Raw genomic sequence first — 12722 nt, 5'->3', positions numbered from 1 at the left:
CCGGTCACCACGAGGGGAGGATGGGCGCCGCCATCTTGTGACCCCCCAGCCATGTGCGATGCATGGGGGCGGCCATTTTGTCCACCCCCGCCGCCATCTTGGGACCCCCCAGCCATGTGCGATGCATGGGGGCAACCTCCAAAAATTCCTCCAGACCGCTAAAGCCTTGAACCTCACATACAAAGAGGACAAGTGCGTGTTTAGCACAAACCGGCTAGCCATCTTGGGATATGTAGTGCGCAATGGGATAATAGGCCCCGACCCCAAACGCATGGAATTTCCCCTCCCCCACTGCTCCAAAGCCCTGAAACGCTGCCTGGGGTTCTTTTCATATTACGCCCAGTGGGTCCCCCAGTACGCAGACAAGGCCCGCCCCCTAATACAGACCACTACCTTCCCCCTGTCGACAGAGGCTCGCCAGGCCTTCAGCCGCATCAAAGCGGATATCGCAAAGGCCACGATGCGCGCCATCGACGAGTCCCTCCCCTTCCAGGTCGAGAGCGACGCCTCCGACGTAGCTCTGGCGGCCACCCTTAACCAAGCGGGCAGACCCGTGGCCTTTTTCTCCCGAACCCTCCACGCCTCAGAAATCCGCCACTCCTCAGTGGAAAAGGAAGCCCAAGCCATAGTGGAAGCTGTGCGACATTGGAGCCATTACCTGGCCGGCAGGAGATTCACTCTCCTCACTGACCAACGGTCGGTAGCTTTCATGTTCGATAATGCACAGCGGGGCAAAATTAAAAATGACAAGATCTTAAGGTGGAGGATCGAGCTCTCCACCTTCAACTACGAGATCTTGTACCGTCCCGGAAAGCTGAACGAGCCGTCCGATGCCCTATCCCACGGCACATGTGCCAACGCACAAATAGACCGTCTCCAAACCCTCCACGAGGACCTCTGCCACCCGGGGGTCACTCGGTTCTACCATTTTATAAAGTCCCGCAACCTCCCCTACTCCGTGGAGGAGGTCCGTACAGTCACCAGGAACTGCCACATCTGCGCAGAGTGCAAACCACACTTTTTCAGGCCGGATAGAGCGCACCTAATCAAGGCTTCCCGTCCCTTTGAACGCCTCAGTCTGGATTTCAAAGGGCCCCTCCCCTCCACCGACCGCAACACATACTTCCTGAACGTGGTGGACGAGTACTCTTGTTTCCCTTATGCCATCCCCTGCCCCGACATGACAGCGGCCACAGTTATTAAAGCCCTTAGCACCATATTCACACTGTTCGGTTGCCCCGCATATATCCATAGCGACAGGGGTCCTCCTTCATGAGTGACGAGCTGCGCCAGTTCCTGCTCAGCAAGGGTATAGCCTCGAGCAGGACGACCAGCTACAACCCCCGGGGGAACGGGCAAGTAGAGAGGGAGAACGGCACGGTCTGGAAGACCGTCCTACTGGCCCTACGGTCCAGGGATCGCCCAGTATCACGGTGGCAGGAGGTCCTCCCGGACGCTCTCCACTCCATCCGGTCGCTGCTGTGTACCACCACTAATCAAACGCCTCATGAGCACCTCCTTGTCTTCCCCAGGAAGTCCTCCTCCGGAACGTCGCTGCCAACCTGGCTGGCGGCCCCAGGACCCATCTTGCTCCGGAAACATGTGCGGGCGCACAAGTCGGACCCGTTGGTCGAGAGGGTTCACCTCCTCCACGCGAACCCGCAGTACGCCTACGTGGCGTACCCCGACGGCCGACAGGACACGGTCTCCCTGCGAGACCTGGCGCCCGCCGGCAACACGCACACCCCCCCGACACCGATCACCCCCTCCCTGCCACCGGCGCACCCCGCGACCGCCCCTTCCCGGGAGGATCGGTCCTCCTCCCATGTCCGACCAGGAGTGAAGCAGAAGCAGACACCGTAAAGCTCCCGGAGACGACAACGCTGGAACAAGCACCTGCACCACCACCGGGGCTGAGGCGATCGACAAGGAAGACCAGACCGCCCGCTCGACTCGTGGCATCGGTGTAACACAAGAATGTTGTGGGACTATAACGAGAAGGTTCTGTTCCTCTTACGAATATTGTAAATAGTTCACAAACCCTGTACATAGCTCAGTGTAGGGCAAAGTGTAGGGCACTGTAATGACATGCAAAAAGTTTTTTTTCCTCCCAGGACCAGCCTTGTAAACCCCTACCACCATGCGAAGCACCAGCCCGCCGGGTTCATTTTTAACAAGGGGTGAATGTGGTAGTATGCATTAGGGGTCATGTGGGACTGTGAAGCCGTGATGCCATTGGCTGACAGATCCCGGGTCCTGGTTGGCTGTTGATCTATAGCTCCGCCCTGAAGGCGGAGTATAAGAACCAGGAGTTCTCCCCGCAGCTCCAGTCTGTTGCTGAATTGCGGGGAACAAGTCACGCTTAATAAAGCCTCATCGACTTCATCTCTATTCGTCTCTCGTAAGTCATTGTGCGCTACAGACCCTACCTACCTGGATTTTAGGGCGTACAGCCATTGATGCACCACTCATCCTGCAAGTGCAGCCCCAGCAATGTACACTGCATGGGAGCCGCTGAGGTTGATGAGCCATCGGCCCTCCGACAGGGTGGTAGCCCACCATCCTTCATGGGAACAGAGGCCATTAATTGGCTGTTGCCCATCTCCACCCCTCCACCCTCACCTTCCCAACTGAGGGCCAGGCCCTCACTCCAACCAGCCCCCAACCCCACCATCCCCACCCCTCCACCCTCACCTTCCCAACTGAGGGCTAGGCTCCCACTACAACCACCCCCCACCACCCTCACCTTCCCAACTGAGGGCCAGGCCCTCACTCCAACCAGCCCCCAACCCCATCCCCACCCCTCCACCCTCACCTTCCCAACTGAGGCCCAAGCACAATGACCTTCCAGGTTTTATCCCTGCCAGCTTCGCAATTGAGGCCAATAATTTACCACTTAAGGGCCTCAATTGGGACCAGGGTGGATGGAGAGCCCTGGGCCTCACCCCCTGCCCCCCCCCCCCCCATAAAATTGCACACAGGTCAGAAACAAGCAGGAGGGCAGGAGGAAGGCCACCTGAGGAACTTTACAGGCATCCCCGCCTGCAAACCCACTAGCAGGGGATTGTAAGATTCTGCCCATAGAGTCATCGCCATTTATTTGTTTTCTTCAAAAAAGGTAACCTTCGTGAAACATCAAATAATGATTATATGATATAAGCACATTAGGAACCGTACACCGCAGGTGTTGAGAGGGAGGCAGCGAGCGAGAGTGGGGAAGAGTCAGTGAGTGGCAGCGGGAAGACTGAGGAAAGACGTGTGATGGCCTCAGGTGGTTCACAGGGTGCATAATGAATATTGTGGCTTTAAACCGTCTCACTTGCAACTTTTATTTTGCTGCAGTAACTCTGATGTTGCTGCAAAAAAACACTGTGGGTGGAATTTTGCAGCCCTGTCGCAGCAGCCGCCAAACGCGGCGAGCCTTCAAAGGTCCATTGACTTCGGCTGGACTGGAAAATCCTGCCGACTGGAGGGGTCATAAAGCTCCGTCCCGTAAATCCCATCAGGATAGGTGTTAACGGATGGCCAAATATAGAATCCCTACAGTGCAGAAGGAGGCCATTCGAAAGAACATCCTACCTCAGCCCACCCCCACCCTATCCCCACCTAACTTGTACATCCCTGGATACAAAGGGCCAATCCACCTAAGCTGCACATCCATGGACTGTGGGAGGAGACTGGAGCACCCGGAGAAAACCCACGCAGACACGGGGAGGAAGTGCAAACTCCACACAGTCACCTAAGGCCGGAATTGAATCCGGGAACCTGGTGCTGTGAGGCAGCAGTGCTAGCCACTGTGCCATTGAGCCGATGTACTGAGGTTTCATGCCAGTTTTTAAACAGCCTGGCCCCCAAATAACTGCATGCAATCGCCTCAGCACATTTCGAACAATTTTGCCAAACGAGCCAGCCATTAATTCAGAGCATATAATTACACATAGAGTGAGTTTTAATTACAATTGTGACAGACCTGTAATATTAAAACAACTGCAAGCAATGTTGAATATTTTTGTTCCTCTGAAGTAACTCAAAGGGGTGGGGCCATAAATGCTGGCCTAGCCAGCAAACTTACATCCCATGAATAAATAAAAAGAAAAGCGGAAGGTACAAGGTGGGATTCTCCTCGTCAAAAACGGCGCAAACCAGGCCGGCGTCAGGCCAACCGGAAGTAGCAGAATTCTCCGCACTACCGGGGGCTAGACCGGCGCCGGAGGGGTTGGCCCCACGCCAGCCGGCGCCAAAGGGACTGCGCGAGTTAGCGCATGCGCAGAACCGCCGGCGTGGTTCCACGCATGCGCAGACCGGCCGGCGTACACTGGCACACGCGCAGGGGAGTGTCTTCTTCACGCCGGCCATGGCGGAGACCTCCAGGGGCCGGCGCGGAAGGAAGAAGTGCCCCACACGGCACAGGCCCGCCCGCCGATCGGTGGGCTCGATCGCGGGCCAGGCCACCGTGGGGGACCCTCCCAGGGTCGGATCGCACTGCGCCCCCCCCCTGATGACCGCACCAGCCAACTTACCTGCCAGGTCCTGCCATGTGGGACCATGCCCAATCCATGCCGGCGGGACTGGCTAAAAACGGGCGGCCGCTCGGCCCATCGGGGCCCGGAGAATTGCCGGGGGGGGCCGCTGCCAATGGCCCCCGACCGGTGTGGCGTGAATCCTGCCCCCGCCCGAAAACCAGCGCCGGAGAATACGGCAGCCGGCGTTGGGGCGGGATTCATGCCGTCCCCCGGGGATTTTCCGACCCGGCGGGGGAACGGAGAATCCCGCCCACTGTGTCTGTGTACTTCCAAATACTCCAATATATGATGGTATGGTTTAAAACACTGGGATTTACAAAGAACAAAGAAAAGTACAGCACAGAAACAGGCCATTTGGCCCCCCCAAGCCTGCGCCGACCATGCTGCCTGTCGAAACTAAAATTTTTGACACTTCCGGGGTCCGTATCCCTCTACTCCCATTCTATTCATGTATTTGTCATGATGCCCCTTAAACATCACTATTGTCCCTGCTTCCACCACCTCCTCCCGCAGCGAGTTCCAGGCACCCACTACCCACTACTATTTGAAGCATATACTACTCAAATAATTGTCAGGAAGAAATAACTTTTTCTGCCCTTTCAGAGCGAATTGGGATTGGGGGAAAATCAAATCTTTGACAGAGGCACTATTCACTATTGCTCTGAAGGAGAGTCATACAGACTCGAAATGTTGGGCAGGATTTACCAGCTGTTTATGTCGGCGGGATATTCTGGTTCCACGCCGGCTCACGGGTTTCCCAGCGACGAGGATTGCAGTCACGGGAAATCTCGTTGACAGCGGTCGGACCAGTAAATCATGCTGACGGGCCTCCCCCACTGCCAAAAAAGACGCGAAGGTTTGGTCAATAAATCCCGCCCGTTAATTCCGCTTCTCTCTCCACAGACACTGCCAGACCTGCAGAGCTTTTCCAGCATTTTCTGCTTTTAGCTCAGATTGTCAGCATCTGCGGTACTTTGCCTTTATTCACTTATGCTTTGTGAACTTTCACGGACGAAACAAAAGCAAAACTTTTTTTTTAAAAATCAACCTACAATGCAGCTTGAAAATCCTATTCCTCCGAGTCTTGGGCTGATAAAATTCCATACACCAATGCTGCCTCGTCTTATCCTCTGACCCACCGCAAGCTCCAAGAAAAACAGTGGAATCCCAATAACAAGCAGCAAAAGCAAATAAGGCACGAGATAGGCACCTGAAGAAGAAAAAACATGGTTAGAACCTGCCATCACCATCTCAGAGTAAATCTTTGTGCTGTTTGGTGTGAACAAATATTTGATTTACCAAAAGAGCCTTATGGACCTGCAACGTAATATTTTCATGAAACACGTTGACTTCTAATCCCCAGTTTTGTGACATAATTTTCTAATTGTTAGAGGTTAATTTGTTTTTAAATTTTCCAATTAAGTTGGGTTGTGGAGTTGAGACCCATGCAGGCATGGGGAGAATGTGCAAACTCCACATGGACAGTGAACCAGGGCCGGGGTCGAACCCGGGTCCTGGGCACCGAGTAGAGGTTAATTATAACATCAGATTGTCATACCCTTGTTTCATGGGGATATATTTTCACCAATGTTAAACAATTATTTGAATTTCATACACAGCCGTTCAAAATTAGATGCTTTCATTCAATCTGACTTTTTTTTTTAAACTATGTGTATAACATTTCATAAATGCGCAAGAGAAACATTTTTTTTTCCCCAAACAGAATTAAAACTGAAATTCCTATGTCACTATACAATAAGTGGGGCGCGTGGCACACTTCTTTGACTTGGAAGTGACCACATAAACACTAGGTCCAATTAAATCATTCGAAACGGCTGCACATAATTTGAGACTAGAATGCAGATTATAATCCTCCCAATCATAAGGAAGTAGACTTACTTATAAGATAACACAGTGAGATTTCTAAATTTTAAACAGAGCACCCAGTGGTCACAGTAGGCTTTGAAAACTACACACAACTATTTCACACAAACTAAACCATGTCAGCATTAAGGAGACCACTATTTTATTGCTTAATGTATTTATTAGATCTAAGGTCGACCATTCTGTTTGGTTAACACTTACCTCCACCATTTTTTTGACATAAATATGGAAATCTCCAGACATTGCCTAAACCAACCGAGAATCCAACCTGTGCCAGGATGTACTGAAGTTTGCTATTCCAGGCAGGCCTCTCATCTTCAGTGTCAGATCCTTCTTCAATGTCCACATCTTTGTCAGTCTGGGAATCATCTACATACAATGCACTCTTCTTAAACTGATCGTCATTCATGTCCTCATTGGAAAGAAGATCCTTGACAGACTCTGTGACATCTTCATCCAGTTCCTTCTTCGCAACTTTGCTATTTTTAGGCATTGGAAACACTAGATCACTGATTCAGTAACACGCTACAAAAGGTCTAGCAGCGATACTTTCAGTCAAATGTAACTTGATGCAAGCGGGCGAGGGACAATACCGATAGACAAACAGAAGGCAGTTGCTGAAGATCTGAGGTGTTGTGAGTCTGTGCTTCAAAATCTGCAGGAGAAAACATTTACAGTTTGGTCACCAGAACAACAAATATTAGAAGCGGTAGTTGATCCAACAATTTAAAGATTTGTCATAACTTGTGTCCTTCATATTATTCTTGAAGGTCAGCTGCAAAGTCATAGCTTTGCCTCTGTATAACAGCTAGCATAAGGTTTCAGGTGCTGAATGAGGCAGGCATTACACAGTGGCAGGAGAAATTAAAGAAATGGACCATAAGCAGAATTGGAGAGCAAGTGGGGATTTGGATGATATCCCTAAGGAAAACTGAAGCATCTATCCCAAATGACAGAATGGGGCAAAGGAGTCAGAGGAATGGAAGATGGGTGGTAGGTCACATAGTCAGAAGACACTGGTCAGCTTGAGAGGTGTACGTTTATGGGGAGATCTGAATATGAGGGGCTGGATTTTTCCGGTGGCTGAAGTGGCTTATCATTGTCTGCCGGTGAGACCTTCCGGTCCGCCAATGTCTCCGGCATTTTGCTTGGCTCGCCCATCACGTCGCCGGGGAACCCACCTCAGGAGGTCACCTTCATCAGAACCAGAAAATTCCATCCCGAGGTCCTTGAAAATAATATTCTCGGGGGGCTAGTGAAGCAGTTGAATTTTATTGGGATGGACATAAGTAATAGGGCATCCTATGCCACTGAAATCTGATTAATTGGTGTTTTTTTTTATCAGTAAGAGGGGGAGGCTGGTCAGTGGTTGATGCTTGTTGTAAGGGAGGAGGGGAAATCCAGAAACAGGGACGTGCAGTCTACAAAATAGTAAATGTAAGCTGGATATTTCATTGGTAAACTGCTCCCGTTCCCACTCTGCATAATGATTGTGGCTGCCTGGCGAGACTAACTGATCAATGGAACTCTTGAATTAATTAGATTAAACCAGCTATGTGCCAGCTATTCCCAATCAAGGAACACCACATATGCTGCGCTTGCACAAAAAGATGGCAAAACCATGCAGCGAAAGGATGTATAATATTGGGCAATATAACTACTAAATGAAGAGAGTCGGTAAGTCTCTGCAATTCCTGTATTGAGAGCTGTGAGATGACAAACCTCAGAGCAAGCTGTTCTTTTTAGTCACTAAAAGGTACCTTGTAAAATTGGTAAGAAATGAAGGGCATAAAATAGTAGTGTTATCCAAAATTACAGGGTAAAAAAACTCTTAAGCCAATGAGATCAAAGGTTCAACACATTAAAAAATCTTGCAGGATCTATAAATTATTAAAACAGCTCTTGTGGTTTCAAATGCTGTGTTAGTAGGCAACACATGACATTTGAAGAATGAGATTATAATAATAATTCCATTAAGTCAAACGTTCATGTGGTAGCGTAATAGAGGCTCCTCGTGCCAAAACATTGCTGTCCTTCACTGTAACATTAACAAGCTATGGACTAACTAAGTAATCACTTCAACGTGTAAGAGGTGTATTCGCCAAAGTTATGGAATTGGTTTGAAATAAATGTGAATTTTCTTACATTGCAAAAAATATTTAACCTGGTTGATTTTGCCAATGGTTAATGTTTGCCCTGTGTTCCTGATAAAAATTGAAAACTGTTTTCCATCCGAACTATACCTGCCATTTTTTGTATTCATTTACGGGATGTGGGCGTCACTGGTTAGGCCTGCATTTATTGCCCATCGCTAGTTGCACTTCAGAAGGTGGTGGTGAGTTGCGTTCTTGAACCGCTGCGATTCTTGAGGTGTAGGTACACCCACTGTGCTGTTAGAGAGGGAGTTCCACAATGTTGCTCCAGCGGCAGTGAAGGAATGACGATATATTTCCAAGTCAGGGTGGTAAGTGACTTGAGAGGGGAACCTCCAGGTGGTGGGGTTCCCAGGTATCTGCTGCTCTTGCACTTCTAGATGGTAGTGGTCATGAGTTTGGAAGGTACCGTCTAAGGAGCCTTGGTGAGTTACTGCAGTGCATCTTGTAGATGTACACACGGCTGCCACTATTCGTGGCTGGTGGAGGGTTTGAATGTGGATGGAAGGAGGAGCAATCAAGTGGGCTGCTTTGTCCTGGATGAATGTGAGCTTGAGTGTTGTTGGAGCTGCACTCATCCAGGCAAGTGGAAAGTATTCCATTACACTCCTGACTTGTGCCTTGTAGATGGTGGACAGGCTTTGCGGGGGTCAGAAGGTGAGTTACTCGCCGGAGGATTCCCAGCCTCTGACCTGCCCTGGTAGCCACAGTATTAATGTGGCTAGTCCAGTTCAGTTTCTGATCAGTGGTAACCCCCCAGGATGTTGATTGTGGGGGATTCCGCGATGATAATTCCATTGAATGTCAAGGGGCGGTGGTTAGATCCTCTCTTGTAAGAGATGGTCATTGCCTGGCACTTGTGTAGTTCGAGTGTAATTTGCCACTTGTCAGCCCAAGACTGGATATTGTCTAAGCCTTGCTGCATTTGGACATGGACTGCCTCATTTGCGGAGTCGCAAATCGTGCTGAACATTCTGCAGTCATCTGCAAACATCCCCACTTCTGACCTTATGGTGGAAGGCAAGTCATTAATGAAGCAGCTGAAGATGGTTGGGCCTAGGACACTACCCTTAGAAACACCTGCAGTGATATCCTGGAGCTGAGATGATTGGCCTCCAACCACCTCAACCATTTTCCTTTGTACCAGGTATGACTCCTGATTCCTGTTGATTCCAGTTTAGCTAGGGCTCCCTGGTACCATACTCAGTCAAATGCTGCTTTATATCAAGGGCAGCCCTCTCACCTCACCTCGAGCATTCAGCTTTTGTGTCCATGTTTGAACCAAGGCTGTAATGAGGTCTGGAGCTGAGTTACCCTGGAAGGACCCAAACTGAGCGTCCGTGAGCAGACTATTGCTGAGTAAATGCTGCTTGATAGCACTGTTGATGACTCCTTCCATCACTTTGCTGATGATGGAGAGTAGACTGTTGGGGCGGTAATTAGCTGGGTTGGATTTGTCCTGTTTCTTGTGGACAGGACACACCTGGGCAGTTTTTCTCATTGCCGAGTAGATGCCGGTGTTATAGCTGTACTGGAACAGCTTGGCTAGGGGTGCGGCAAGTTCTGGAGCACAAGTCTTCAGCAATATTGCTGGGATATTGTCAGGGCCCACTTTGCAGTATCCAGTGCCTTCAGCCATTTCTTGCTATCACGTGGAGTGAATTGTATTGGCTGAAGACTGACATCTGTGTTGCTGGAGACCCCCAGAGGAGACTGTGATGGATCATCCACTCGGCACGACTGGCTGAGGATTGTTACAAATGCCTCAGCCTTGTCTTTTGCACTGATGTGCTGGGCTGCACCATCATTGAGAATGGGGATATTTGTGGATCCTCCTCCTCCAGTGAGTTAATTGTCCACCACTGACGAATGTGATATAAAATAGTTACTTTAGAGATATTAGTTACTGTAATGTAGAGATAGGCCAGTCTCATTCTGGTGAGTTCACAAAGGATTTCAGACCGCATGGCAAAGCAAGGAGGAGGTGTGTCCACCAAAGGAAGTGAAAAGGATGCTGGGTAATAAGGGGGCCAGAGGAAGGGATGAGAAGTGAGCCAATCAGAATGTATGACCAGGTCAGGAGGGGTATAGGATGACCTATGGGAATCATGTATGTGAAACTTGATACCATTTGAATGTATTTGCAGAAATCCCTTTGTCTCCTTGTTCATTCGCTTTTCCGGGGTGTAGGAGACTAGATGTGCCCTATGCCTCTGTGAAATGAATCAGGCTTGCAAGTCAAATAAAATAACTAATGCTGTACCTGCATATCCATCTCGACTTTTATTGAGGCCAGACTGACGGGTAAAGACATTTTGTTTTGTCATTTATCCAAGCAATTCCCCATAATCTCAACTAGTCCTCAGAACTGTGTTTATCGCCACTACAGTCCAAGGGTACAATTGTAGCTTAATCAACTATAGATTTAAAACACTCACACATGGAATTGAATCATCTTCAGATTTAAAAACACTCATTGAACTGAACCTTCATCTGCTGAAGTCCCATCAGTCTTTAAAACACTTACTTAACTGAACCTTCATCTGCTGAAGTCCCATCAGTCTTTAAAACTTACTTAACTGAACCTTCATCTGCTGAAGTCACATCAGTCTATCAACAACACAATTAACCCAAAACTGAACTATCAATTATGATATCCCATCAGTTTAATTTTCTAATCCCCAGACTGACCTTTGATTTCGTCGAGACGATCTTTCCGTACCAACCGCGAGTGACCAGACTAATCAGATGATAAGAGGGGAAAAAGCAATGCGCGGTCATTTTCCAGCTATACATTGTGGGCCCCTTCTTCCCACTCTCCCTGTTCATAATCAGTCTAATTATAATTTCGCGGTTGGTCAGAACCGTCTTGAGAAATCCCGGGTTTCCGGCACCAAATGACAAAACAAAACTTCTTTACCCGTCAGTCTGGCCTCAATAAAAGTCAAGATGGATTTGCAGGTACAGCATTAGTTATTTTATTTGACTTGCAAGCCTGATTCATTTCACAGAGGCATAGGGCACATCTAGTCTCCTACACCCCGGAAAAGCGAATGAACAAGGAGACAAAGGGATTTCTGCAAATACATTCAAATGGTATCAAGTTTCACATACACAATTCCCATAGGTCATCCTATACCCCTCCTGACCTGGTCATACATTCTGATTGGCTCACTTCTCATCCCTTCCTCTGGCCCCCTTAATACCCAGCATCCTTTTCTCCTCCTTTGGTGGACACACCGCCTCCTTGCTTTGCCATGCGGTCTGAAATCCTTTGTCTGTGAACTCACCAGAATGAGACTGGCCTATCTCTACATTACAGTAACTAATATCTCTAAAGTAACTATTTTATATCACATTCGTCACCACCATTCAAGGCTAGATGTGGCAGGACTGCAGAGTTTACATTTGATGTGTTTGTTGTGGAATCGCTTAGCTCTATTACTTGCTGCTTATGCTGTTTGGCGCACAAGTAGTCCTGTGTTGTAGCTTCTCTCGGTTGACACCTCATTTTTCGGTATGCCCGGTGTTGGTCCTGGCTTAAAAGCAAATTAATGCGGATCCTGGAATCTGAAACGAAAGAGAAAATGCTGGAAAATCTCAGCAGGTCTGGCAACATCTGTAGGGAGAGAAAATAGCTAATGTTTCGAGTCCGATGACTCTTTGTCAAAGCTGACTAAGAGCCATCGGACTCGAAACATTCGCTCTTTTCTCTGCCTACAGATGCTGCCAGACCTGCTGAGATTTTCCATCATTTTTTCTTTTGTTGCTCCTGGCATGCTCTCCTGCACTCTTTATTGAACCAGGGTTGCTCCCGTGGCTTGGTGGTGATGGTAGAGTGGGGGATATGCTGAGCCATGAGGTTCAATACAATTCTGCTATGCTGATGGCCCTCAGCGCCTCATGAATGCCCAGTCTTGAGTTGCTAGATCTGTTCGAAGTCTAAAGTCTATCCCATTTAGCACGGTGGTAGTGCCACACAACATAATGGAGGGTATCCTCAATATGAAGATGGAACTTTGTCTCCACAAAGGCCATGCAGTGGTCACTTCTACTGATAATGTCATGGGCAGATGGATCTGCAGCAGGCAGATTGGTGTGGATGAGTATGTTTTTCCCTCTTGTTGGTTCCCTCACTGCCTTCTGCAGTCCCAGTCTAGCG

At 49.0% G+C, this 12722-nt stretch overlaps 1 protein-coding gene across 1 annotated transcript in view; it reads right to left on the bottom strand.

Annotated features, from left to right (window-relative positions):
• The window catches only part of slc6a15 (solute carrier family 6 member 15), a 57881-nt gene that overhangs the window by 36775 nt on the left and 8384 nt on the right, over positions 1–12722 (bottom strand). Inside the window, exons 2-3 of the mRNA XM_072485146.1 lie at positions 6609–7062; positions 5576–5733 (exon numbers count right to left, since the gene is read on the bottom strand). Of these exons, the coding sequence (XP_072341247.1) occupies positions 5576–5733; positions 6609–6900 (450 nt within the window). The 5' untranslated portion in view covers positions 6901–7062. The remainder of the gene's footprint in view (positions 1–5575; positions 5734–6608; positions 7063–12722) is intronic.

This window comes from Scyliorhinus torazame, chromosome 19, assembly GCF_047496885.1.
Source record: "Scyliorhinus torazame isolate Kashiwa2021f chromosome 19, sScyTor2.1, whole genome shotgun sequence".
Lineage (NCBI taxonomy): Eukaryota > Metazoa > Chordata > Chondrichthyes > Carcharhiniformes > Scyliorhinidae > Scyliorhinus > Scyliorhinus torazame.
Note: the sequence above shows the minus strand (reverse complement) of the source record. Positions and strands in the feature narration are given on the sequence as shown.